This window comes from Coffea arabica, chromosome 9c (assembly GCF_036785885.1).
Source record: "Coffea arabica cultivar ET-39 chromosome 9c, Coffea Arabica ET-39 HiFi, whole genome shotgun sequence".
NCBI classification, from domain to species: Eukaryota; Viridiplantae; Streptophyta; class Magnoliopsida; order Gentianales; family Rubiaceae; genus Coffea; species Coffea arabica.
Genome location: NC_092326.1, coordinates 40126683 through 40154573, shown reverse-complemented (window position 1 = coordinate 40154573; position 27891 = coordinate 40126683). Strand labels below are relative to the sequence as shown.

Sequence of the window (27891 nt, the reverse complement as noted above, 5' to 3'; positions counted from 1 at the left end):
ATAAGGTGGAAATTATGCATAATCCAAACACACTCGTTGTTCTAGAAAAAAAAAAAAAAAACAGGAATTGTTTTGTTGTGCAGAATCAAATGAACAAATGCCCTGAATAATCATAACCGTACTTGAAATCTCCATTTCAATCGGTGTCAATCAGCAAAATCTGGGTTGAATATATGTGTTATGATTTATGACAAAGATATGAATTTGAAACCATGAAATCTCTGCCAAATTAGCCTCACTTTCCTTATCATTTGTGTTCAGAAACGCAATTCATCAACTATGTATGTCCCCATAAACACCACCACCAACATTGATATATGGAATTTCTCCGGTTCCCAATTTATTTCCTTTGAACCTTCTACTATTTCTTTGCCAAATGTATTCTCCTGCATTTACAGAATTCCAGTACATGCAAAAAACGAAGCTCATTGTACATTCATTCAAGGAATAAACCATGAAAGAAGACATACTATTATATATATAACCAAGACTGCTCGAAAGGTTCACCTCATATTGACCCACCATATCAATTGCACCTCACATTTCCATATTAAAAGTTGCCATTTTTTTTTTTTTGGGTAAATTTTCCATGCCAAATATTTCCTATATAAACCCCTTTCCCACCACCTTTTCCTACACCAAAGCAACCTCATACAATCAATCTCCTTCTGCCTTCCCATTTCCATTCCAAAGTCCCTCATCCTAAAAAAAATGTCATCCCAACTCATTGAAAACCATAGAGAAAATGCTGAAATGTACTCAGACCCTGCCCTCTGCAAAGAAAAATCTCGTGAGCTCCTGCAGAATATGAACCTCCCAAAGGGCCTACTGCCCTTGGATGAGCTCATCGAGGCGGGCTATAATGAATCTACAGGTTTCGTTTGGCTGAAGCAGAAGAACAAAAAGGAGCATAAGTTTCGTTCCATTGGCCGTACTGTAGCGTATGATACAGAGGTTACTGCCTTTGTTGAGGATCGTAGGATGAAAAAGCTGACGGGTGTAAAAAGCAAGGAACTCTTTATTTGGGTCACCGTTTCTGATATTTACATTGAAGATCCAAATTCTGAGAAAGTTACGTTCAAGAATCCGACTGGTTTTTCGAAGACTTTTCCAACTAAGGCCTTTGAGGATGGAGAAGTGGATGAAGAGAACTGAAAGGTCTAGGCAGAATTAGGACATGCTCGTCGGAAGGAGGGGAAAATATGAATAATGTTTAGGAGTACTTCATAATGGTAAAAGAGTGGATTATTGTAAGTTTTATGTTGCTGATGAAGTGATAGATATTGTAGCAAATCTTCTTGTGCAATGATTTGCTCAAGTTAATTAAGAAAATTATATGTTATTTTGTTGGTAATTCGATAATGTTCTTGAATACCCTAAGACAATAATTTTGAGCATGATAAGAATCGCCTAAATATAGATAATTGAAATTCGTGCTAAAAACGATAACTCAAAAATATATTTTTTTTCTTTAATAACAAACGTTGAAATCATACACCGTCTCATCTTCATGTCAAATGAGTATCTTGTAAAACATTGCAAGTTAAACAAATTTCATGAAGTTTTGGAGAGTTTTTTGTCAATAATGTAAATCAATATCTCAATTTTCAATCTATCGTATACAAAAGTTTATTCATATGCCTTCTATCCCACAAACAAAAATTTCATTAATAATATCACTCAAGTATTAAGAATAGAAAAGTGAAGGATAATGTATAGAAAGTTCTATATGATAGTGTGAAAAATTAGACAATCTTACATTCTTCAATCTTCATGGTTTTTTTTTTAGCACCAAGAGTATATTTGGCCTTGAGGCTTTTGGGGGGAGGGAATGTGGATTTAGCATTTCTCCGAGTCCTGTTGTCAAAATATGTAAGAATTCAACAGGTGTATTTCAAGCGCTTCATTCCAATAATAAGTAGTGCTTCTTCTTCCTCCGATTCCGCCGTCGCGGCCGTCAGCTAAAACCTTTGCCAGAAATGGCAACTCCAAAAATCTCTACCCTCTCAAACCTCCTCCGTCGATCTCGCCGTTCACTTTCCAACTCCTCTTTCTACTTCTCCATTAAGCCTCACCACCACCCTAACCACCGCCATTTCTTACACCAAAAGATTCCGGCGGCAGCGCCGTCAAATCCACCGCTGCGATATCTCACCCCTTATAATTTCCTTTTGAGTCGCTCCTTTTCCACTAGTGAGTCAACTGGCCAATTCGATGGTGACTCGGACCTCACTCAGTCCGAGCTCTTCTCCGCGATAAGTACCGCCGGAACTGGAGAAATTGGTGCTGATAGTGTTGCAGAGGAGTCAATTCTTCCAGTCCGTGCGTTGATTTGGTTTCTCGATGGTTATCACGATTTCACCGGTTTTCCTTGGTAATTTCCGTTTCAGTTCCCATAATTTTATTTACCCATAAAAGTTCAGTTTGTTCCTGGTTGTCTGTAAGATATAAGTTATAACTTATGCATTAGTGCTAAAATTTAGTTTTTTAGTAGGAAATTAGCTTGATGAATTGATGTTGATCATTCAATTTGCAGGTGGCTAGTGATTGCTTCCTCAACGCTGGCGCTAAGACTCACATTGTTTCCCTTTGTAGTACTTCAACTTCACAAGTTGAAGAAGATTGCAGAAGTTTTCCCTAAATGTGAGAATTTGACTTGTTTTCTTACTTCTTTTCCTAATTGTCCATTTGGACTTCTACCATTTAATTACTGGGTCAGTTTTAGAGAGCGGGAACCCTTTTGACTTGCTGTAATTGCTAGAAAATTTAATTTTGATTGCTGACTCTTGTGGAATGGAAAAAAGTAAGTCAAAAAATGTGAATGGGAGTAACTAAGTTGTCTTTCAAAGATGAAGGGGAAAAGTAGAATATACGAAGGAGAAGATAAATTAAAAAGGTACTACTATTTGTTGGTTCTGATACTTAACCTGACCATCTTATGCATCTCTTAAAGTGCCTCCTCCATTGCCACCGCCTTTCTCAGGAAGGAGTTTCAAGGATCAACTTGCACTTTTCCAGAAAGAAAGGAAAGCAGTTGGCTGCCCATCATTTTTCTGGTTTTTTGCATCTTTTACCGTCCAGGTGATGATTATTATCTTTCCTGAGGTGGATCTTTAGTGTTTTTTTTATTTCGTTTTCAGATGACCTGCATCATTTATTGGTTCACAAAACAGAAAAACTTCTTTATCCTTCTGCAAAATCAATCCGAATATAGAAAGAATATTCATTGTTTGAAATTCAATTTAGAGGCACACATTAATTTGCAGCTGAGCTAATACATACAGTGCCTTTCTGGTTGAAGTGTAATATTAAGACTATGGCCATTGGAACTTTTATAAATTTCATGTAAATCATGTTCAAACTTATATCAGAAAGGCTTATTGTAGAACAAGTAGAGCTTCTAGCATGCACTTCTTTTTTCTGCATATTCAGAAGCGAGTAACAATTTCCTGTAGTTATTGCTTTCTACTACTCCTGCAAAGTTATTTATGACATATGCCTGTTTATTGTTTTGAAAAATTAAGTTCATTCCAACCATTGTCAGGCAATGTAACACCAGAAAAGGGCAAAAAAGAGCTAAATGCATCAATCAGAAATAAGTGACACTTGTAGTTAAGTGTTTAGTCTTTACAGCAAATAATTTAGGAAATGTGTTCTTGACGTATTGGTGATCCTTGAACAGAAAAATAAAAGGTATAAAAGATATTCAAAATGAGATAAAAAAGCAATAGGTCACCCACATCATGTCCAGACTCAAGAAACTGGTGCTTACTGTTTCTTTGGATTAATGAAATCATGTTTGAACTAAATTCCATGTCGCATGTTTAGTTTGGCATATCTGACTATCAAGTAAAGTGTCTGCTATGTCAAAATTGGGGTTTCTGAAGGTCTACTAATTTTTTGCACTAGAATACATCTTCCTTAAATTAAAGAGAATGTTAAGGTCAAGTGAGTTCTCACCTTTAGAAATTACTTATATTATCTACTTTTGGGAAGAAAGTTTTTTGGACTCGGGCAATTGTAGATAGTTAGATTTTTGTTTGTACTTTTAGCATCTGATGTATGCCTTTGTGTTGAAACTTTTGATTTTGCCCCGGCTAATAAGTCCCATCAAGCTTCATTATATAGTGTTGTTGTTTACATCTAAAATAAAGTACTGGTATTCTGGCACTTTTGGATATAAACTGAAGGTTTTTGCAAGGTGCATACTCATCATGAAGCTTCAGTCTGATTTTTGGTTGTTTTGCCTCTTGATTAATTGCAGGTTCCCTTATTTCTTTTATGGATTACAACTTTCCGTAGAATGTCCCTGGATCATCACCCTGGTTTTGATTGTGTAAGTCATCCAGTGTCACTTATTATCTGGATGCTTATTTGATTTTGTAATCTTAAATTTTGAATGGAAAAACTCTTGTCACAATAAGACTAAAATATTTGCTTCTGTCACTGCTCTGGAAGTTTTTGCAACAGCATTGTTATACTATTCCATTGTCAATTTTTTAATAACAAAAATGCAACTGCAATTGAGAAGACTTGCAAAATTGTGCATTCTTGCTATATTTCTGGAAATATAATTTTGTGTACATTTTTCTTATGTTATATTTTATACCTTTGATTTTGGACAATGTCAATTGATGCTGAAGATATCTTATCATTTTTCCCTTGGTTTAGACCCTAAAATCTGCTTTACCCTATTGCATAGGCATATGGCGGAGTCCAGCTAATTGTTTTGTGATAAACAATTGAAAAAGGATCTATAATTAGTTGTGATAGAAAGGACACTGTTCTCAAAAGTTTGATATAAATTTGATCACCATTGGAAATTTATAATGCATTTTTTGTTGCTTATTTTTCATGATTAAATAGCTTGAACATGTCGCAGAGTCACAAGTAACTGTCCATGAAGTGGAATATTCAACGACTGAAAATTTCTGTTGATATTTCATTTGCAATAACTTGTACTGTTGTCCAAAAGTGCTTCTTTTGTCTTCTTCTTCCCAACTGCAATTGAATTATCTTATCACTTCCTTTATGTGGATTCTTCTGTCATCTTTGAATATTATGTCAACATTAACAATAGTAAGTTCATTTTTCAAAATGCAGGGAGGGATTTTCTGGTTTCAGAATCTGACTGAATTCCCTAATGGTGTTTTTGGCCCTCTCTTTCCTTTACTGATTGCTGGGTTGCATTACACTAACGTTCAGGTACTACCCTGCCCTTACCTCGTTTCTTTCATTGGCAAAGTTTCTCTACTTTTTTAAATGGAAACGTCACTACATAATGTACACATGCTCTTTGAGTATTCTACATAATCTCCTCTGGGGTAGTTTAATCTATAAATGATGGTCTCTTGGTTCTTAAATTAGCTTGAAAAAGACTTGGAGATATATCTTTCTTCGTCTGTTACTATCTTAAAATGTTTTATAATTTTAAAATTTGATTCATGTTGGATTTGTTGTAATATAGCTATTGGAATGTCAATGCTAGGGAACATGTTAAAAATCGACCATTATTATGTAAATCCCGGAATATGTGATTATATATGCGTGTCTTACTTCATTAGATTTGATCAATTACTAAAATTATTTTGTGAGTTATTTCATTGTGCCATTCAGTTGTGTTGCTTGCAAGATGGTTATGTTTTCTGTTACAAATGCACTTAGCCACTTACCCCTTAATTAAATTTTACATTCAGATTAACCTGCAGATCAATGAATTTTACCTTAAACTGTTTCTAAATTGTTCAAAAAGCCTGTGTGCTGGTGCAATGCTTTGTGTTGGTGGCGCCTGTATGTTACATGAATCTTGTTGAAACTGGGAAGTGAGAGTCACACCGTTCTTGTGATTACTCTATTCTCTGGTGCCTTCTCCACTGTTGCATCTATATTTTGGACCTGTTTATTTTTATTTTTAATTTTTTTGTACATTTCTCCAGATAGCATTTCAAAAATCATCAACTGGAAAAGTTTCTGATGTCTTTGAAAAATTAGCCAAGGTGAGTTTGATTTTAGTAGGTTGATGCTATTTTTCTTTGACATACATGTCAACTTAGAGATCTCATATTGGTTCTGGTGTTTAATTCTTAATGTGACCGTTGAGACAAATTGGTGATGCTTGTTCTTGATATGCTGTTGCAGTATTACAAGACATACTTGGAACTTCTATCAATTCCAATCTTGTTCATTACATTTAATGTCCCTCAGGTAACATAACTTATTATTTTGGCACTTAGTGACTATGGAAATATATAAAGCATGTACAATCAGAGAATCCCTTCATCTACTGCAAAAGAGGGAATGCTGGCTTATATTTTGATTAATTAATCAGAAGTCTTTGATCATGGCAAGCTCAGTGCACTTGTCTTATATAAACCATGATGATGTCGCATCCTTGCCGATGTATTTAGTTGGGTCTACTGGGTGTCAAGCTTAAATCTGACTGATTAGCCATCTTCTTTTTCTGTTTGAAAACTAACTTTGATTGAAAACTAACTTTGATACTAAGTATTGAAAGAGGTTTAGATATTCTGTTCGGAATGCCTGCTTCTTGATCCTTGCAGAAGAAAATCCATAGGCCTTGATTTTAATGCTGAAGTTCTCAATGATGCTGTGAACTCCAATTGTAGAAAGGGTTTTTGCTGCAAGAGTTTTTCTTTTGTTTTGAAGCTAAGTTGCTTTCATGAGATGTGGATATTGACATTTTATCGAGCTCCATCTGGTTTTTAGTTTGTAGAATTAGTTGCTGTTGGTCAAGTTTTATGAGTTCAACGACAGAAAATAGAGGTGACATTTGTCATTGAAATTAAGTCTCTGGCTTGTTCCTGTTCCTTCTTCAACATAAACTTATGCTGAGTTATCAACAATCAAGCACATAAAAATGCATTAAGTTTGAATTAATTTTTGTAAACAAAATGACATGAGTGTCTTTTACCCGAACACAATTGATTTTCAAGTAGCATGTTTAGTTGGACGTAGTCCAAGTTGAGGGTGATATCTACAGCCCCATCGAGTTGTTTAAGTTGTCCTTTGGACCTAAGTTTGGCTTGATCATTTTAGGTACATGGTGTGATAAGGAGCCAAAGGCATCCTTGAAACAAAGGTATTAATTCCATAAGATGCATAAGGATTCCTTGTTTTGTATCAGTGATGCGATCTTGTAATAATTTGTTTAAGCATTTTTCTTGTAATATGTGAAACTTGGCTATGTAACATCTTTATTAAGTTTATTGTGGTAGATATATTGAAATATATGATTAAATCTATACTGAGTTTTAATTGAGTTCTGCCACAAATTCTTGAGCATCAAATCCTCTTGGTTTGGTGCCTTCATAATTTTTTTCTTCTGTGGTGTTAAATGCAATATCAGAATATTAAAACATGCTAATATTGACTTGTTCAGAAATCCACTGCCACACAACAGTTATGCTGATTCAACTCTCTTCTTCTGTATCTTTTGCTTTTACAGTTGTCAATTAATTCAAATGCCATTGTTGGAATACATGTACGCACTATGACATGGAATTTTCCACTTCTACTTTTCTATTGTGCAGGGATCTTTAGTGTTTTGGTTTACGAATATTTTGTTAAACACCCTTCAGGTTAGTTGTTGCTATCCCCCTTAACAGCCAGAAATGGTTGTATTCTAGAGAGCCCTATAGCTTCAAAAAGTTTTTCATAAGGTGCTATTAGTAATAAGATTTGCTCTTTGGTTCCTTGTTTATCTGGTAATTGCGCCTTCAATAGTATTCCAACAAATGCTAAATTGAACATTAACAGCTTGTAGACTTCACTAGTTGAAAAGGTCTTGACATAAGGTGTTGTGTGGATAAGAACTTTACTGCTTAAATATACTTGCCTTCGGTGATTATATATATATATATATATGTCTCCTGTTCAAATGAACCATATAATACTGGGAAAAAGAGATTTCCAATGCTACATATTACCTTTTTGCGTATTGTCTTTCTGTACCACCATCTCCATTACTTATATCTTACTTTTAAGTTAGAATCGACCAATCTGCAACTGTATGCATTTTCTGTGGGCAATTGCAGCAATTAGCCCTCCGCCATACAGATATTCGCGAGAAGTTAGGTCTACCTGATAAAGCTGCTGTGCCAGAATTAGACAGTGATGAGAGAGCAAAAATTGGTGTTAAGGAAACAAATCAACCAGGAGTGCATGGTGGAGTTTCTGTTCAAAATCTATCACCAAAGGACCTGGTCCTTGTAAGTGAACTAATTTAAGTCTTCTGTCTCATGCAAGTTGCATTAAGATCTGTTGTAATTTGTCAGCAAAATATTTCTGGCAATTTGAACAGCTTTCTGTGAAATTCTTGGCAAATGGAAATCAGGACAGGGCAATTCAACTCTTAAGGTATGATTTCTTTCTGTAGTAAATGATTGGCTTCAATTTCCGTGCCATAGCTGCATCTGTAAATTTTAATTACAGACTTGCTCTTAAGAAGGATCCTGAGTATGTAAGAGCATTGCTTCTCCTGGGGCAAGCACTATTGCAAAAAAACTTCCTGGATGAGGCTATTGAATACTTGGAGTGTGCTATTGCTAAGGTATATTACTTGATTTTTTTGGTTGAGTTACCTCATGTTCAATCCCATTTTATCAGTTTGAGTTCAATTCCCATAGTAATTTTATGTTATAAAATCTATTATCAGCAAACGTTATGGATTTAATTGTACAATATTTGTGATTTACAATTGTCCATCTCCATTTAGCCTTTACTGAAAATCCTACTTAATGTGTGAAATCATGTAGATCTTATCTATTAAGTTATGATAGTAGAATGTAGAAAATGTTTATGGTGAATTGCTGTGTTGAACTATAGTTAGTTTGAAATTACATTTGAGACATGTTTTCCTTAATTAGTTTTTTTCTCTCATTTCTGTTCAGCTTCTTGTAGCTGGCCATCCCACAGATGTCGAGGATGTTGATCTCTTAATACTTTCATCTACATGGGCTGGTAGTGCTTTTATGCGACAGGTATCATTTGACCTCTGCATGCCTGGTTTGAAAATTAATTGGTAAACAGGAACTCCTCTTCTGTGTACCTTCAGGCCAGAACTTGATGAGAGGAATTGCATGGTCTTGTAAATGAACTTTTCTGTCTGACTAACCTTACCATTTGAACTTTAGTGGATTTTGGGGGACACTGAATTGGACATGATGTATAAAAACTATAAAACCTAAAGTGTGATTTGAAATTTTCATGCTCATCCATTGTGCCCTTAAATTGCATTTGCTTTTTAGACTCCTTGACACAGCTTTACAGATTTTTCAATATTGTCGCTTCACAAAGAACAATCAAAATTTGATAGGATGGTACTTTTTTGATCTTTAAAATCAAATTGCTTGCATTTAAAACGTTATGATCTTAAATGCTCATTACAAAGATCAAATTCTGGATGCAAAAAGAACCCCTCTTTTATCACATCTACGTGGACTAACCTTTTTTTTTAATAGGGGAGAAATGAAGAAGGCATGGCACACCTGGAAAGATTAGCTTCTCTTGAAGAGCCAATGGATCCAATGACCAAAGCTCATTACTATGATGGATTATTAGTACTCTCTAGGTAATAATCCTGCTTTCTTTTCCATGCACGTGGCATTTAAACACTTTGTAATTCGTATTACCGGAAAAATAGACCATCTTACCGGGACTGTCTCAATGGCTTTTCAGTGCTTTATTTGGTGCGGGTCGCAAAGCTGAGGCTGCTGAGCACTTGCGCAGGGCTGCTGCTTATGATCCAGATCGCTATGCAGAATTTCTTGAACAATGTGAAAATGACAAGGACGATTTTGTCAGCGACCTTGTAAGTAGCAGGAGAACAGATTCCTGAATTGCAGCGTGCCATTGGAAGTGAAATCTAGTTTGTAGGTTATGATCTTGATACATTCAGCTCAACTGTCCCCTTCTTTTTGTACTGCTTATGGATCTTGCCCTTAGGTGGGATGTAAGAATTTTGGTACAAGTTTTGTCGTAACACCATGCAAAATGATGCTCTCCAATCAAGCAAAGGGTGATATTTACAGGCCATTTTTAGCTTCCTGCTTATCTTTTGAAATTTTTTATTTTTTATTTTTTGGCTAAATCACAATACTTATAGTGGGCAAAATGCATAGTATAGGACAAATTGATAAAATTGCAGCTTTTGTCCCTTCAGGAATTCAGGCTCGTCCCAGTTTAGCCCTCTCCTTGTCTCACATTTTAATGTTTATCTACACAAAATTAGACAATTTAGAATTCCTGCGAATGACTACTACAAAACCGTGAGTATAACTGCAACTCTGCCCAACTATTAGTGCCCCTCGATGGTAAAATATGAAGGATGACTTAGATTCGTCTGGTGAAAAAGATTCAAGGAGCTTATTAGCTATTCTTGAGATACTGGCCATGGCCTTCGGATCTATGTAATTGAGGATTTGGCTTTAATTAGATAAGAGGTTCCTATATGGTTTCAGCTAGCAAGGACCTTGGCTTTGTCACCCCACTACGCAACTGTGATTTGAATAGAAACCAGCCATCCTACTATCCTCCTCCATCTTTATAAAATGGAAGTGACCAGCTCAACAACGATTATCTGACTACTTATCTGGACAAAGATACAAAAATAGTCTATAACCACGTATATTTATTTGTTATCAACAAAGTACAAAATTCTTGCAGAGATTAACGTAAGATGAATGTATACAGCCCCAGCCTCATTAGGAAACTAGGGCCAGCTATCATTAGGTAGCAAGTGGAAAACTCTTCTTCGATCCTACTGGGCATCCAAACTCGGCAATGACTTGTTCATGATTTGCCTTTCTTCTCTTCTAGTATATGCATGCGCGATAACTTCATTACAATTAGTGGAGAGGTTAGGCAAGCTGCTAGGTTTTGGATTTATTTGTCAGCTCTAGCAAGAAACTAACAGATTCTGTGTAACAAGTGATTCATAGACCTTAACTGAGATGGGTTTTGGATTTATAAGTATGTCGTGTACTACAACTTAATAGGAAAAAAGAAAAAATAACGCCTCGACAAGTTGAACCTCGAAATGGAAACAAATTCTCTTCCATATTCTTTCATTTTTCTTGTTGGTGCGGACTTTTTCAAGTACTGTCAATTAAACATCTCGATGATTCAGCAAATCAGAAGTCCTAGTAGCAGCTGTATGTGGCTAGAAGTAGATGACAAGAGACTTTCTTGAACTTCTTCATGAGGCTTCATCAAAAACCCTTTTACTACAATGCTTGCACTGTACAATTCACCACTTTGTGAATGTCTTGATATTGTTGTTTCACCCAAATAAGTGTTACACAGCAACAAGTGACACAAATCAGAAGACTGCTATAATTCATCATTGACTTCCAAGTGCCTCTGCCTCAGCTGCGAGCTGATCCTAGTCCCCTTTGTAACCTACTAAGTTTACAACAAACAGAAGATGATAATAACCATTATGTTTCACTTGAGAATGACCATTTTATGATGCATGTTTAATTGATACTCTGGATTTTCTGATAAGCCAATAAGAAAAGAACTCCATATGGGCACGAATAACGTCCATAACATGAGAACCAAAGCCACTATTCCCAAGTTCATCAGCATTTAAGTAATTTATCTGCAGCAAACTTCATAAAACAACAAACACGGACATTATTTGTCAGCTCTAATTCATGTGTGAATGGAAGGAAAATCACGCCTTTGCTACAAAGAGCAAAATTAAGATCAAGAGGATGTTAATCATTAATCTACATATGTCCACTTTATAAGCACCATAATTGGTAACCATGTAGAAGCACCAGCTGCGTTCATAATTCCATAAAACTGAATTATAATACAGGACTCAATGGTCAAACTATAATTTGTTGTCTGTGACTAGTATTCTTGAATAATCACTCTCAATTATGTTAATGTCCTTGAGCAACCAATTAGATATCTTAGTGCAGACCATTCTGCTAAACCTCTTTGAATGGGCAATCGAGCCTTTTATGTCAAGCACAACAAGAGTGTCTCATAGTCTCTAAAGTTGAATTCCTGAAAATTGAACCTGCAAACATACTCTATTCGTATTCCAGCATAGCCAGCAGAGGCAAATGAATGACTAACTGAATACTACATAAGAAACAAAAGATCCTGAGTGTTGGTCCTGACACACCAAAACAAAAAAAAAAAGGTTCTACAATCTACACACTTCATGGATTTAGTATTATGATAAACCAATACAAAAAAATTGATACCTTTTAGCCCCATATGTTATACAAAGCCAGATCCCAAACAGTTGAGACAATGTTGCACCCTACAACCAAGAATAAACAGAAATTAACCTTCTCAAAATTTCATTCTCACAGAGAAGAAAATGATTAGTTTTCTGACTCACTTTAACCCATCGCAAGTGGGGCAAAGACATGGGTTTATAACCAAAGGATCATACAATGGTGACCACTGAATGGTACCACTTGCTTTGCATAGCTTACAGGGATAAAAACCCCTTCCTTTGCATGCCCTACAAGGCCTTCCATATTTTTCCTGCAAATGAAAAAGAATAGTAAAAGAGTACGACATATACACAGTATAGGGCTGAAGACTTAAACTACAATGAATCATTGAGACGTCAAACATAGACAATCACAAGATAATACTAATGTCTTTTAGCAACTCATAGTGCTATTACTTCTTATAAACCTGAAAGAATAAAAGGAAAGCCTACGAATTGAACCCAAACAGGACAAAAACAGAGATTTACTTGCATACAGGAAAGCATTTTCTTTAGATGCACATATTTGAAATTCCTAATTCCTAACAAGAAGCAATCAAGCCAAAGATCATATTTAACGCTATAGCCGCATGAAAATCAACACGAACAAGAACTTCACTCGGCAGGAACAACTTTACAAAAGGTTAGAAATTTTCGGTACCTTTTTCTTTGAGATACCATATCGAACAAGTGAAGAGGTAACAGCAGAGATAGTAAATGCTCCACCAAGGATCACAGCAGCCGATGTGGCTAATATGGGCAGTGCCTTCAGAAAACCTTTTCCTGGCATAGTTGACTGCAGCTGGCAACTTTTGCAACAAAAGCACACCACACTGCAAACCTGCAAGCCCACGGCAAAAAAAGTACGAATATTCTGTAAATAAAAACGAGTTGCAGATTCAAGCTTATCCAGTCCACATATTAACTCAAAAAGATTTCCACAACAAACACATAAGTGCATAACCTTTGTGCTGTCTACAATTTATAGTGCATTCAATCTTTGATTACGTTCTTGCTGCTTCATAATCCAAAAAATTTGTGCTAGGAAAGATGGTGCGTAAATGTGATAATTTGAAACGAGGGAACTCCAGGGCAGCACGTTATCCTAAGTGTTAATGTAAAAAGTTCCTTTCTTTCAGTATTGGAGTTTGCCCTCAAACTCAATTCTATCTAAAAGAAATCACTCCTGTAAAAGTATTCAAATTCTTGTTTTCCAGAAAAAGAGAAAAGCGGAATGCACAATTCTCTTTATAGAAAGAAAACGCAAATGAAAAGACCACCAATTGATCGACCAAAAACTGAAATCATTAATTAAAGAGCAATGCCAAGAGGGTCAAGGTTTAAGCAGCTCACTGACCTCATATAATCCAAGAAGAGCTTAGATTTTAGCCCAGAAATATTGATAAAGCTTGGCCACAATTAAACAAAGTATCCCTTTTCTGCAAACAAATTAACCAATGTAAATGCAGGAGCTTTTGCAAAGTTCAGAGCTTGAGGGCAGCCAAGAGAAAGGGAGCGGAGAGGGAAAGATAAAATGACAGGAATAAGTTGAGAGATGGAACCAACTCTAGAACAGAACCGGTGTCGGTTGTGCCGAAGAAGCAAAATTACTGGCTAGAATTGCACTTAGATCCCTATTATCTTATCAAATTCCTACAGTATACCCCAATAAGATTCACAAATGTACGGTGCCTAGCATTGGCCTGCACGTGATTTTCTTATGCTACTCCTCCTATTCGTCTTTTAGCTTTTGCTTCTGTTCAGTTTGCTTCCATCTTTTTGCTTTCCTTGGCCTGATTACCTGTCAACAGTATATATTTTTGTCTTCCCATCCTTGATAATTCCCACATATCATACTTAAGGCCCCCAACCGTAGTTCTTATCCCTCAAAAAGTTAAAATAAAGATCACGCCTTTTGTTGTGCCCAGTTCTAAAACATTCTTTACTTCTGGACTTCTCCAGAAATCCTTTTCTTCCTCCTCTCTTTTTCCTTCTTTCCCTTCCTCCACTTCATTGATAACTCCACCGAAACTTCAAAGCCCCATTAAAATTTCCCAAACCCAAGTTATTAATGAACAAATAAGCATCAATAAGCAGAACACATATCCCAAGATTGGATTTTTGCACCAAAACGTTAACTAATTAGTAGAAAATAGCAACATAATGCAATGCCCAAGTAATGCTTTCCGGTATAATACAAGTTTTTGTGCTTGCAACCCTGGTTATATCTTCAATGGAAGTAGAAGAAGCTGCCAACTGTTCTTGGGGTGGGAGCCGGTGGAGATGCAGTCAGGGGTGGATTACTCTATTGGTTTCCCGATGACCATCTTCAATTTTGACTCCATTAAGAAGTTCACTCAATCACAAGCTGTGTTTCTTGAGGCTACGCTTCTGATGCTGCTGAGTTGGTTGTTGTTGTGCTTGATTTTGCGCCTTGTGGGCCCTCTTGGCGACGGCCGCTCGCCGTGGTTCATGATCCGCTGGTGGATTAGCCGCTTGGATGTCTGCTTTGCCACCCGCCACTGGCTTGTAAGATTTTACTTTCAGCTGATTTGTGCTATAGATAGAGCTAGAGCTAAATTGCAATTATTGAAGCATAATGTGCGACAAATTTGCTGTTTTTTTGGTGGATTATTACTTTTTTGGAAGTATATGCGATAAAATTACTTGTTTTTGGTGCAATTATTTCCTTGCAAGTTTTGGGGGAAAAAATTAAAAAGAAAAAGAGAAAGCATATGTGATTATAGGTTTGTAGATGAGTAGTTAGTATCAAAACCAAGATATAAATGTGAAATTCAAACGTGACATTGTGTGATTTGCTTAACCAAGTGGCTGGACATACAAAATTGAATCTATTATTGGCTGCCTGGAGTTACGTTTTGGTGCTAGATTATGATACTTCAACATTTACACGTATGTATACGCTTCTATGTTAACTATATGTTGGACATAGAAAGTTGAAGCCATTAGCGTGTGCCTAGAATAACATTTTGATGCTAGATGTCTGATACTTCAACATTCACACACGTATGTATACTTGAACCACGTTAACTATCAGAGCTAATGTCCTAATGGCTTGGGATAAACATCCAGTTGGATAACATTAAAACGCTAGTTCATAGTGAAATACACCGTTTCAACAAGCACCTTGGTTAACACCTCATCATCGCCGCTTAACGCATAAAGTACATCTTTTTGAAAGAGTTTATCTGTTATTGCATCCAATGTGGGACATCTGTTTTAGACTATCTTGGCTTCCTATTTGAAACATGTAACTTCTCTTATTTGGGCATGCAAAAGTTCAATATTATTTAGATAACTTCATTTTACATCTGACTGCTTACATGAGTTTATGAATATTGTGATGTTTTTTAGGATGACCAGAAGGTAGTTATGAAGCGCAAAACAGAGCTTGGTGGAACCTTCTCGATTGCAAGTTGGATCCTTTTTATTGGTCTGTTTGCTGCGTGAGTAAAGATATTATTTATTCATTGTAGTAATGAGTTTCTTTTTGCAAGATTTTATATCCACGTACTGCATTCTTTCTGTTAGTGATGGTATAATTGCTTTTTTTTTTCCAATGGTTATTGTACTTTGATAATGACAGTTAGTTTATTATCTTCTGCAGTTTGCTGTACCATGTCATATCTAAGAGAAGTGTGGAAGTGCATAGTGTTAGAGCAATAAATGCACCTGATTTAACCTCTTTTGTGAATGACATGGAATTTAATATCACAACTATTTCTAGCATGAGCTGTTCGAATTTACGTGGGCTTGGGACATTAGTTGCCGGGAATCCAGGAAGCCTTGATTCTAAAGTTGCTCCACTCTCTAGCTTTGTCAACTTTTCTTGCCTGAATACCAGTACAGGACCCACCATCACCCTTCAGTGTAACAACTGCCAGATTGTCCGAGGTGTTGCCTATATATCATGGCAATTTGTTGATCTCCCAAATGATCCTGCTACTGCTGTTGGATACCAGTTCAAACTAACTGCTAAAAGGCATGGTGATAAGAAGCATTTAAGCTCTGTCAGTGGAACATTAAACAGTAATAGCAATGACCAGAGCAAACCAATTACATTTAGGGGGCCAGAGCCAAATATATTGAAATTCAATCTATTTCCTAGACATTACCGTAATATGCATGATCTAAGGCTCATCCAACCTTTATTTCATGATTTCCTTCCGGGCTCATCTTTTACTGATATCAGTCAACTTCGAGCTTCTCTTGAGAACTCCAATGATGGTTTGATCAACACCACCCTGTATGTCAATTTTCTCTCTGACTATATTATTGAGATTGACAGCCAGAACACTGTGGGGCCTGGTGAGTGATTATCTTGATTTTTAAGTCACGCTCATTCTTTGGAATATTCTGTTTTTGCTGCCTGACTTTGTCCTTTTGCTACTATTTTTTGCTGAATTTTTCTCGCTGCAGCTATTATGCATTGCATTGTCTGATATGAACTATAGTGTCATTGGTGAAGTTTCATTATATTCTCCAGTTGTCTGCCTATTATGCATGTGTTCCCTCTCTTAGGAAGCCATATTGCATGAAAATCTTCTGCATTGGTTCACTTTTTTCAGTGCCACCCTCTATTCTTGTCAGTTTTACAACATCATGCTCTTATGGCATCCTGAAGCACTTACAGTTTGATTGGAGCTTATAGCTTTCTCTAATAATTTCGTTTTTGGAGATTTGGGCTCTATTTTGGAACATCTACTGGCTTGTCTATCAACGTGATTTGGATTCACACCTGAATAAAATCTTTTCGGTCAATAATTTGATGCTATATTCCTTTTCCAAGGATTGCAGTTAGCTTCTTGGCGGATTTGGGTGGCCTTTATTGCTTCAGCATTGGCATTTTCTTCTATTTCTTGGTGCAAGTATGTTCTTTTTAATCCAGCATTTCACTTTGCTTTCCTTATGAATCTCCAATGAACTTGATATGCTGTGGCGTTCTTTTGTTTGAGCATAGCTCAGGGGAATGATCCTAGTAATTTGTTTTTCCTCCAAGTTTTATCTTAAAATCATTTAATCATAGCTCAGGGAAATGATCCTTAGCCTTAGAAAATACCCTGTGATTATTATTTATTGTGCTTAAAGTTATGCATTGCATCAAAAGTAGCATCTCTAAGTTTGAGGTCTGATCATATTAGACGAGTAATACCACATCAATACTAGATGGATAAAGTATTCAAAGCACGTCTTACAAATGGGTCTATCATTTTTCTCTTAATTTTTCATTTTCTTTATATATTTTAAAGGCTTTTGGAGTTTGGAGGAGTCAGGATTGGCTTGATGGAATTCTGCAGTTGTTCCGTGCTCTAAGGTTTTGAAGCCTGCTAAATAGGCATTATACCTGGAAGTCTTATGGTATTACATACTGCCATAATGACTTAAAATTCCCATGAAATTCCTGCTACAAAATAAAATTTGAAGAAGTCCAGCCAGTAGTTTTCCAATGAGTTAACAAAGTGCATGATACCTTTGTAGATTTAGTGGCTGTACAGTTTGGAAAAGCAAGTTGCAAATGAGACCTTCTCCCACATTGCTGGCATGATTTTGTGCTTAAAAACGTTGCAAAAAGCCAGACATATTTCGTAATCCTTGATACACACACCACACCTTTCAGGAAAGAAAAAGAAAACATTGGAAAGTCTGAAGGAGAAATTACAAGTATCCCCATCAACATTCTTGCAGATGGGTTTCAGTTTTGTTTAAGGAAATATGGTTTTGAGCTGCGGATTGAAGACATTCACCAGAGGTTGATAGAGATTCATGAATCAGTCTATTATTTAATAGTTCCAGAGAGCCACCACGTTATCTTGTTAAAAGGATATTCGGATATGTTTTCTTTCTTCTTTATATTTGATTTGCATCCTTAGTTACCTTGATGTAAAACTAATCTTTATCAACCATTTCACATGTCCTCCTCAATTATGTTACTATACAGTCAAATCTTCAGAGCTATGTGATCACTGGAAATTTTCCCTAGTAACGACCAAAATTTTTGTTCTAGATTTCGGGTGTCGATTGACCACTAAAATTAACTTAATAATGGAAATTAAAAAGGTACTTATGGTAGAAAAACAGTATGGAGCACATTGAAATTTCCTACTAAACAGAAAGGAGTTTTCCTTTTGATGCTTGGACTATTCAGTTATACTAAACAGAAAGGAGTCATAGAATTTCCTAACCATCTTATTTTACAGTTCGAATGCAGGATCAAGAAGCTTCGACACGAGGATAGTGTAATGAGAAACATCAGAAATCGTCGAAAAGCTCAAGAACGTTGGGATAAAGTGAGTTTTCTTGCATGGAGATAACAGAAACAAGTTTTCTTATTTTGGGTTGAACCTGTTTTATACTACATTGACACAAGAAATTCTGTACTTATGATTCAAGTTGTTTGTTTAACTAGTTGTATATTTGTTCTCAAATAGCTGAGGAAATATGTGATGTATACATGGGGATGCAGCTCACTGGATGACAGCCATACAAACGTGGGAAATGGAGGATGCTGTAGCGGCATTGCGGTGGAGTCTTTCCAGAAAAGCAAATCATCACATAGAACAAGGCAGCATAAAAATTTGGAGATGATCAGTTTTAGCAGAAACAGCAACCTACCTAGTCATCAGGTAGTTAATCAATTATGGCAGAGTAACATCAGTAGATGCTACCTATATAGTTTTATTCTTATTTAACAGCTGGAAATTTCTAACCAAGTGAATTGATAATCTACCCAACAGCAAGCTGTCCCTGAAATCAGCTATGCTCAGGTTACTAAATATTCAACCAAGCCTACATCAAACCAGGAAGAGAGATCCTCATATTCCACTAGTGAGCCCGTGAGTTATCTCTGTTTCTTGCTTTGTTACATATAGGACTTTTTAACAGACTAACATGGTCAACTTTTTGTTGGAACTTGCTCTTTAAAGCCATAACTGTATTGTAGTCATTTTTGTCTTTTGGTTTGGAAATATTGCTTGGCTCAGTATTTCAGGAGCTTGGTATGTGACTTCATTAAGAAATGCTAAGAGTGTGACATTGTGTATCTTTCTGGAAACATTGATCATATCCTTAATTACATTGGAATGGCCATAGAATAATAATTACAGTATAATGGCCATAGACAGGTAATGACATTTCTGATGGTCAAAACCACTGCTAATACTTGGATAAAGTGGATTGTAATGGATTATTAGTTACAGTCTTAATGCTGTTGTGTACTCTCTCTCTTTCTAGACCCCATCTGCAAGAAGACATCTATTTGACCAATCTCCTACAATCTATTTGACCAACTCATGACAAAAGAGAGAACACAGGAATGAGTACCTTCATGGACTATAAGAGCAGAATAAGAAGTTGAGTGTCTTATGTGACGTATATGCTTGAAATTTAGATTAGTCAAGATTTCATAATGTGTCGTGAAGTTTGTGACTGAAAATTTTTGTGATTACTGTATAGTGATAGCTCTAATTGCTTTTGTCTAATTTATTTGCCGTCTTCTGTAGTCATTGTTTATGCATTACTTATGCCATATGTGCACTCTATATTCAATTGGTGTTTTTCCCGGAGAGTTTGTGGAAGAAGTTTTTATTGGCTATCAGAAGCTGGAAGACATTCTTATATTCTTATCTCATCCTAGTTCAGGAACGGATAGGATTTAAAGACGTAAAAAATGTAAAACATGATTCAACTGTTGGTTCAAATCTTGGAGAAGTCAACAAAGCATTTCCCCTTCTGGATGGTTTAACTATTCCGCCGCCTCCAGCTCTTGGTGAGTTCTTGTTTTTTTAACCTGCAATTTTGTTTCCTTTTCTTTCTTATTGTTTCTACACTTCTACTTGCTTAGGTTGTTGCTTTGGCTTTTACAGTATCTTTTGTTGTCTGGTGGGTGTCATATCTTCTCCTTTTGTAATTTTTCTTTATGTTTGCAGAATCTAATGCTTCCGGTGATGTTAATATTGCTGACCTCCAAAAAAGTCTTCAAAATATGTACGATTATAATGTCATCCTGAGGGACAAATTGGTCGCTGCTCAGTCAATACTTCATGCTTTAAGCGAAAAGAAGTCGTCTCCTTCACTGAGAAGTCGCTCATAGTTTTCGCATGTCTGCCCTTAGTGAGAAAAATCCGCTGCTGCTTGGATTGCCAATTCTCTGGAATGTGTTTCAAGAAATTCCAGAATTATGTGGAGTGAAACAATTGTTGAACTGACACAAGAACATGTGAAGCATTTGATGCTTGGAACTATCTGCTCCAATTGAAATGCTGATTTTGGTGCCATATTCTCTTGCGATGAGAAGGATGACACAAGGGAGTAAAACTGCAGCGAAGATTGTTGTTGCATGATCTGTATATTACGTACATATAGTGCAGATGATATTGAGGGAATAGCTTATTAGCTTGATCCCTTGCATCATGATATTCTTTTACGGGTTTATAGTGTAAAATTCTTTCTTTTGGCTGAGCCAGATCTTGATAAGAGTTGATGAAGGAGACGAGTTTTGCTCATCAATGAAATCCCTTCTAGACCTCTGGCCAATCAACCGGAGGCAAGAGGAGTTGGTTTTCTATATCTTGGTCAATCAACCAAGTTTCGGGACTAAATCTGCAAAGTTCTCGATATCTAAGCAGAAATGTCTATTGGCTACATTCAAACATTTGAAGTTTGCCTAAATACCTCAATTATAAGACCGCAAAGATATAAATATTCTAGCTAACAGTGCAACTAAACGCAGCCAATGTGATGACAATTAGTCAAAACTAATAGAAACTCAGTTCTAAGACCTAAAGATCAAAGTACAGGAAACGTAACCTGTTCAAAGAAAATACACGGTAAGGGAGGCTGAAGAGGGAAGGCGTAGTAATGTATAAGAATAATCTCAGCTTAACCTTATGCTTAAAATCAACACGCTTGTCACCCAGGTTCCGTAGGAAGACACCCAACTGCCGTGCCTGACCACATCCCAGTGTATCCACCGCAGTAGATCAAGGCTGCTAAAATCTTCAGGTGGACTTTTCGAGCTGCCACAAGCCAATCTTCTAGTGGATTTCTAGAGTTGCCACACCCCAATCATCCAGTGGATTTGTAAAATTGCCACAAGCCACCATTAATCTTCAAGGATGACTAGAGATGAGAGGACTAGACCCACGTCATTCGTTGGTCTAAATTACCTTGTTTCCTTTCAAGCACACCGAACTAAATAATGCCATTCTGGACTTTATCAGTCAGAGGACTAGCTCCAGTGTCATCCGCTATCATTTTGTTTGTCTGGTTCTAGAAAAGTTGCCATTTCTTGGATGAAATCCCAGAGCATTAACAAACATTCTCTTTGCAGCACCAATATGCTCCTCTCTGAGGTTGTCCTTGCGAATATTAGCCTGATCACTTTGTGTGCCAGGGGAACTCAATTTGCTAGGTCTATCAATATTATCTTTGGGTATGGTAAAACCAGAATGTGATGATTCACTGTCACTGAGCCTCAATTCATTTTTCTTGCCAATTGAACTCAGATTTTTGTCAGGCATGACACTTTTCTCAGTGTAAACTTCAACGCCTGAATTGAAGTTGTCATCCTCCTCATTTTGGACCATCATATTTTTAGCTTGTTTTCCATTAGCATTAGGCTCTCTAGAGGAGGTATCATGATTGTGTGGCTTAATTCTTTGTCCAAGAGCATGTGCTATCATTCGGCGGGCAACGGTAGGATTCTTTGGTGGCCTTTGCTCTACCAGCTCTCCTGTTCTACATTCATCAACAGCAAAAATGCGTTCACGAGCTGCCAAATAAGCTGCTTCTCTCTCCTCAAGAGAAAGTTCAGGCCTTGGTGTTTCTGCATTCAGCCCTGCACACACGAGCATGTTACACTTGAATAAGACTAGATTTACAAACTCACACATATTCTACCCAATAAATAATATATGCAGGGAAGTCATCTGAAAACGAATTCATGTCAACTAAAAGCAAGAAAATAGATCATTGCAATGCAGGACTTGTTGAAGATGAACCATGCAAAGTAGCAGTCAAGCGAGATACAATTGTTGGTCTGTGCAAATCAAGAATGCAGGACCTCTTTTCTATATTAAAAAATTGTAAAATTTTTTTAAAAAAATCTAATCCTATTACACAACCATTTAATATCACTACAAAACATTAAAAAGTTAAAAAATGACCTATATGGCTCTGATATATTTTTAGCTTAAAACTATATTATTTTGCTCTTCATTGAAAAAGAAAAAATGAAATAAAAAAGACAGGAAAGTACCATTAGGAATAAGCAACCAAGAGTTTGCAGAAAAATGGAATAGTACTCTACACATAACCCAAATCAGGCAGCATTCAGGAAAGTCTTCACAACATTGATTTCCAAGGAATTCAAATTCATGCCTCATGACAGATCCAGATATCTTGCAAATAAACAGGCTAAAAAATCATAACAAAGACGATTGAGGTTAGTTCAAACTAATTCCACAATACAGCAATAGGCACAAATTCAAAAAAAGGCAGTGCAGTGGTGTCAAAACCAAGCAACATCAAAGCCAACTGAACTTCTAACACACTGTTGTGTGTGCTTAGCACTAAAATGTGGAATTGGGAACAAACATTTCGTCTACTACAAATAACTAGAGCAAGAAGTTTTTCAAGAAAAAAATTCATAGCAATTGACAGACATGAAGTGTTTTTTGTTATGTGCGTTGTTTCTTACGAGGATCTGAATAGCACCAATGTAGAACAATACAAGTCCTACTACTTATGCACATGTTGCTGAATAGGTAAACTTAAATACTTGGTCCATTATGCAATTTCAATGTTAGCTGCAAAAAAAATCCATACCTGGTTGATCTGCTTTCTTCTTCTCTAATACTTCCAGAAATTTTGGGGTTGGCAGCAATTCATCATACTGCCACAGTAGATCACTGACAAGGATGGAAGGTCTGCAAATCAAATACTAGGGCTTATCAGAAATGAAGCTTGTACCTGAAGCTAAAAAAAAAAAAAAAAAAAACTCATACCTACCAGCTAAATCTTCAACCTTAGAAAAGCAGACACTGGATTGTTTTTTAATTTAATAAAAAACTGGAGATATGCTCTCAAAATAAGCTTCAATATAATACTATAAAAGTCTTTAAATATGTGGCAAAATGGCCAGCATTTTGTGCAGCCCCAAACCATTCAAGATTCATTATTGGCTGAAAACAAGTTAAAGAAGTGCTCAAGAATCCGCACTAGCTGGTTAGAGTATTAGAGCCTTAAAATCTAAAGCATTGAGAATAATGTTAAACTCTGAAGGACTTGGAAAGAATTTAGGATGCTATTGGCCGGATCAGCCTTTAGAAACATCCATGTCCAGGTCTTATGACAAACCATCACAAGTGCTCCTTAAATCAGCATAAACTTTCTTTTCCAACTAAATGCATGCAAAATTCATTACATGACCTCAAAACCAGCTTCCCTATTTCCAGTGTCAAGATTCTCTACTTAGTTTTGCACCCATGCAGACTAAAATTTTCTTTCCGAAGTCCCAGTTAATATTCACATCGCAAGTTCTGAACAAGACTGAGTATCATCCTCGACCTAGAGTACCTAGCTGAAATATTATCGGTAAAAACATTTTGAAGGCTAGCTAATGCTTTCAAGGAATTGCTTCATATGCAACTCAGATGATAAGCCATAATCAAGCTAAAGTTTCATGTTTCAAGTGACCACAATCAGCAAACGTTTTCTTTCAGCTATTTAAGGACTTTTGATAATCACCACTGTATTGCATACATTGATGTCTCTGAGCATCGCTCCAAAACTAAGTGTCTTGCTTCTCCTTCACCAACTGATTCATGAGAAAACCTGCCACAATACAACCATAACCTCTCTTCAAAATCAAACAATACCATAAGCTGGAGAAAAATCAAAAAGTCAATAGCTAAGGCATCCACTATCACACAAGAGGACAGTGGCATAAATAACCTCAGAAAAGGTTTGAAAATTTAATACCCGAAAATATCAGCTAGACGATGCAAGAGAAGGCGACTGTAGGAATCCATTGGCTCTAGCTCCAAAACCCCGTCTGAACTGCATATAACATGATTAACTCCATTATATTTTCATAAACTCCTCTAATGTCTTTGACCATATTTTCCAGGATTTGAAGCGGCAAACTAAGAGAAAGGAAATCAATGGTCATTGCAACGAAGGAATAATGGGTGAAAAGAACTGAAAGTCACCCATTAAAAAGAGATAGCAGACCATTTAGCAACCTCTCTCTCTCTCTCTCTCTCTAATGGGTGAAAAGAACTGAAAGTCACCCATTAAAAAGAGATAGCAGACCATTTAGCAACCTACTATGGACTACCAGCTAGAAAGTACTTAAGGTCCTAGGACACTTCTGAAATAAAAAATCTCACCACTAAATATAGACTTAGAAGAGCATCACTTACATAAGGGTGAATTAAGAAAAAGAAAAAGGTCCCGTAGCCAAATGCAGTAAATACCAACATCTAACTCAATATTATGTAACTCCAAAAAACTGAAAATTTTAACAGAGAATTCCCGACCGAAATCCTTCAAATACAACTCCACTTCCATTTTTAGGTGCATGCACATAAGAAATCTTTTTGAGGATCAGCAAATCAAAAGAGTAAAGAAACATATTCAAATCAAACACACAACCACTCTATAACAATCAGTTTATAGAAAAACTAAAAAAAAAAAATTAGCATTCCTAAATTTACTAATTTACAAAATTCAGGATTTCGAAATAAATTGACAACTTGAAATCATTTGCAAGCATTTAAATCTGCTATACTTAACCCAACTGGAAGTCATGTCACATCGAGTGGAAAAAGGGTCAACACTCTACCAAAGCCATGAGTGTCAAAAATGATATATGCTGCATGTATCCCTAGTCTACATTATATAACATTTCCAGATCCTTCATGAATTGATTGGAATTCACTAACGTGCTAACAAGAATTCTCATCATTATATAACGTCACCGATGTTAAGCAACTTCCTCTCACTCTCAGGGAATGGAATATGTTGACATTCATTTCAGCAAAGAAGCTCATATCTATTAGATTCAGAGAGGAAGTTGTTCTGAAACTACTACTACAGAGACTTCAACAAGATCAAATTATGGCCAGTTAGTGCCATATTTGCCCTTACTGAACTCGTTATTAGCCTCAATACTTATTTTTTGGTATATAAAATGGTTCAACAAACATGAGTACTCAAGAACATTTCTCAAGTCCACGGATTTACACAAGAAGCCATCTTTTTGACTTGTTTCTTTCTTGTAATATCTAGCAATGATTTCAAGAGCTTAAGTATGAACCAATATAAAAGTCAAACATCTAAATCCCAACTATATCGATTAAAATTTGCCCCTTTAGCCATCTGATGTCTCCCATTTCTAGTTATTATATGTGCAGACTGTGACTGTGCCATGCAGCCATAATTCTGGACATTGCAACTCTACCAGTACAAGGCTGTGTCAAGAGAGTGCTCTTTCTGAGTCGATTCAGATTTCAGCAATGTCAATCTCCAGTTTCACAATTTTCAGAAACAAAAAGAAGGTTATTACTCATAGAAACTTACAAGCAACCATTCATTATGGTGTCAGCTGAATGTTACCTTGTATCATCCTGAAGGAAATCCACCAGGGCTGCTTCCACAGAGAGAACAAGATGCTTGCAATGAAGATTGTCTTTGATTAAAGAAGCCAACTCTTCAACCTACAAAAGATGCCACTATAATTATCAACACAAAACAGCAAGCATAATACAATGCAGCACTGAATTGCGTGTTTGAGACAAAAGATAAACCAGCATAAGATCTTGGGATACAGATATTATGTCTAAACAGCAGTACAACCTGTTTGTTTACTTGTTAAATCTCAATACAATTGATAAGAATTCGAGTAGTAGATAGACACCAGATAAGATGATATCTTGCAGTAATGTGACATGAATATAAACAAAACAATGACATCAGGAAGAAGCCAATAAAAAATGCCAATAAAGAAGCACCAAGCCAATAAGAAAGTGTAATTAGGTTAAATACAAGTAAAAGTCCATCTTAATCGAAACAATAAGTTTTATACAAAGAAAAAATTTTGACTGCAGAAATATGTAGCTGTTGTATATATTAAGGGAAAGCCAGTAAGGGACAAACTCCCCTTGTTGAATAGAACAGATCAAAATGCAGCAAAATAAGATGTCATTAAACAAGGGGAGAAAAAAATAATAATAAGAAGAGGAAAAGAGGAGACTCGGAAGGTAAAAGGTTGAGATTAACAGCATGTAGATATTTGAAAATTCAGCATCAAGGAGTTCAAACAAGTAAGATTTCCCAATTAACCACTTTGCAAAATATGCATAACAACCAGCCAGTGCAATCCACTGATCATAAGCACTTCTTCACAAAAACACAACACAAGAATAAATCAAGATAGAAGGCAGAGCAAACAAAACGAATTCCACAACAATTCTCCAGTTAAATTTAATTGCTGTAACACTATATTCTATGTATTTAAGTTAGCCATTGGTTCATATATTCTTCATTAGTCCATAAAGCTCTAGCCAATGCTCCGTCACCATAAAGTTCAACTACTAGTAACTGTAAAATTGTTTACTTGGCAACAGATGGAACCCATGAACGTTGAACATGGAAGAGTGTTCATATTCGAGTTTCAGTTACATTAGCCAAAAAGCTCCAAAGAGTCGCAAAGTCTTCAACTTGATAATGAAAATTAAAGCTGCAAAGTTCGATAATACATTATTTCACCCAGCAAGAAAAGAAAAATACCTTTACTTTACTTGTTATTAAGAAAAAAGGAAACAGGGCATCCATCTTTTTGTATTCCAGACAGCAAAATTACCTATTTTTACTCCAGACAGCAAAATTACATATTTTTCCTAAGACAGCAGGGCTACCAAACTTTATTTTAGTCTGCTTATAATATGCAAAGATTACAACTTTTTCAGTAACCCCATGGACAAAAAAACTCTAATCAATGTTCTTGGTTGAATTGGAGCAACCCCATGGACAAAATAACATGCCCGTCTCTTATACACTTTCCAAGGAGAAAAAGCAAAAGCCAAAAAAAAAAAGAAACTTTAAAAGCAGAATTACCAAGAAAGCATATGTAATTAATTACCATGGCGAAATCGTTGAGACTCATTGTACAAGGGAGTAAGAAACTCTGAGAGTGTTCTGGGATTGTTGTTTTCTTCAATTGGACCGAATGGTTCTTTTCAATGCTCAGTAGAAATTGCGATTAAAAAAAAAATTTGATAATAAGCATTCGGCTCTTGAACAATTCCCCGTTTGTGGCCACCCAGGAGTTTTAATTTTTCAGTCAAGCTCCCTAATTTTAAAAATTTGCATTTTGGTACAGCTGACAATTTTTTTTTCTTTTTTGCACTTAATATTTGACTAAAGTAAGGTTATAATAAACGAGCTAGAGTAAATGGGTAGGACTGTGTTCAAGATTTTCCAATTGTTTTTAAGTTTGGCTTAATATTGTTGGAAATCAAATTAAAGGAGTAAGCCTTTAAAGGGACAAAGTTTGATTTAGTTCAAATAACTTATAAGTTGTCACATTAATCCTCTATAAAGCAAAAATTCAA

The 27891-nt window shown here is 36.1% G+C and overlaps 5 protein-coding genes across 15 annotated transcripts; 3 read left to right on the top strand and 2 right to left on the bottom strand.

The window, feature by feature from the left end:
* The first annotated feature begins 503 nt into the window (after window positions 1–503).
* On the top strand, window positions 504–10053 carry LOC113708736 (ALBINO3-like protein 2, chloroplastic). 2 transcript variants are annotated; one of them, XM_072064281.1, is made up of 14 exons: window positions 504–2374; window positions 2537–2643; window positions 2954–3081; window positions 4265–4336; window positions 5104–5205; window positions 5937–5996; window positions 6139–6204; window positions 7551–7598; window positions 8055–8228; window positions 8321–8376; window positions 8452–8569; window positions 8910–8999; window positions 9480–9589; window positions 9697–10053. In XM_072064281.1, the coding sequence occupies exons 1-14, from the start codon at window positions 1980–1982 to the stop codon at window positions 9854–9856; spliced, it is 1686 nt and encodes a 561-aa protein (XP_071920382.1). In that variant the 5' UTR covers window positions 504–1979; the 3' UTR covers window positions 9857–10053. The 2 variants fall into 2 exon arrangements, with proteins under 2 accessions (XP_071920382.1, XP_071920383.1); XM_072064282.1 differs by lacking the exon at window positions 7551–7598 and having other exon boundaries at window positions 505–2374.
* LOC140014238 (uncharacterized) lies at window positions 712–1155 on the top strand. The gene has a single exon (XM_072064675.1). The coding sequence runs from the start codon at window positions 712–714 to the stop codon at window positions 1153–1155; it is 444 nt and encodes a 147-aa protein (XP_071920776.1).
* A 902-nt stretch (window positions 10054–10955) lies between the features above and the next one.
* LOC113708738 (uncharacterized) lies at window positions 10956–13968 on the bottom strand. 8 transcript variants are annotated; one of them, XM_072065008.1, is made up of 6 exons: window positions 13823–13968; window positions 13614–13695; window positions 12918–13097; window positions 12380–12528; window positions 12240–12298; window positions 10956–11418 (listed from the first exon to the last, which is right to left on the bottom strand). In XM_072065008.1, exons 3-5 carry the CDS (start codon window positions 13044–13046, stop codon window positions 12256–12258), a joined length of 321 nt encoding a protein of 106 aa, XP_071921109.1. In that variant the 5' UTR covers window positions 13047–13097; window positions 13614–13695; window positions 13823–13968; the 3' UTR covers window positions 10956–11418; window positions 12240–12255. The 8 variants fall into 8 exon arrangements, with proteins under 8 accessions (XP_071921109.1, XP_027087123.1, XP_027087122.1 ...); XM_027231322.2 differs by lacking the exon at window positions 13823–13968 and having other exon boundaries at window positions 10956–11401; window positions 13614–13803; XM_027231321.2 differs by lacking the exon at window positions 13823–13968 and having other exon boundaries at window positions 10956–11421; window positions 13614–13802.
* Window positions 13969–13979: 11 nt separating this feature from the next.
* Window positions 13980–20734, top strand: LOC113708737 (uncharacterized). Of its 2 annotated transcripts, none has more exons than XR_011821054.1 (9): window positions 13980–14785; window positions 15632–15723; window positions 15885–16585; window positions 17075–17145; window positions 18475–18564; window positions 18706–18900; window positions 19012–19110; window positions 19911–20042; window positions 20203–20257. XR_011821054.1 is itself a non-coding variant. In XM_072065006.1 (9 exons), the coding sequence occupies exons 1-9, from the start codon at window positions 14420–14422 to the stop codon at window positions 20364–20366; spliced, it is 1905 nt and encodes a 634-aa protein (XP_071921107.1). In that variant the 5' UTR covers window positions 13980–14419; the 3' UTR covers window positions 20367–20734. The 2 variants fall into 2 exon arrangements, 1 of the variants encoding a protein (XP_071921107.1); XM_072065006.1 differs by having other exon boundaries at window positions 19916–20042; window positions 20203–20734.
* A 127-nt stretch (window positions 20735–20861) lies between these two features.
* LOC113708742 (uncharacterized) lies at window positions 20862–27578 on the bottom strand. 2 transcript variants are annotated; one of them, XM_027231327.2, is made up of 6 exons: window positions 27420–27578; window positions 25895–25995; window positions 24257–24334; window positions 24038–24109; window positions 23102–23202; window positions 20862–22112 (listed from the first exon to the last, which is right to left on the bottom strand). In XM_027231327.2, the coding sequence occupies exons 1-6, from the start codon at window positions 27441–27443 to the stop codon at window positions 21526–21528; spliced, it is 963 nt and encodes a 320-aa protein (XP_027087128.2). In that variant the 5' UTR covers window positions 27444–27578; the 3' UTR covers window positions 20862–21525. The 2 variants fall into 2 exon arrangements, with proteins under 2 accessions (XP_027087128.2, XP_027087129.2); XM_027231328.2 differs by having other exon boundaries at window positions 24257–24329; window positions 27420–27437.
* Window positions 27579–27891: the final 313 nt, after the last annotated feature.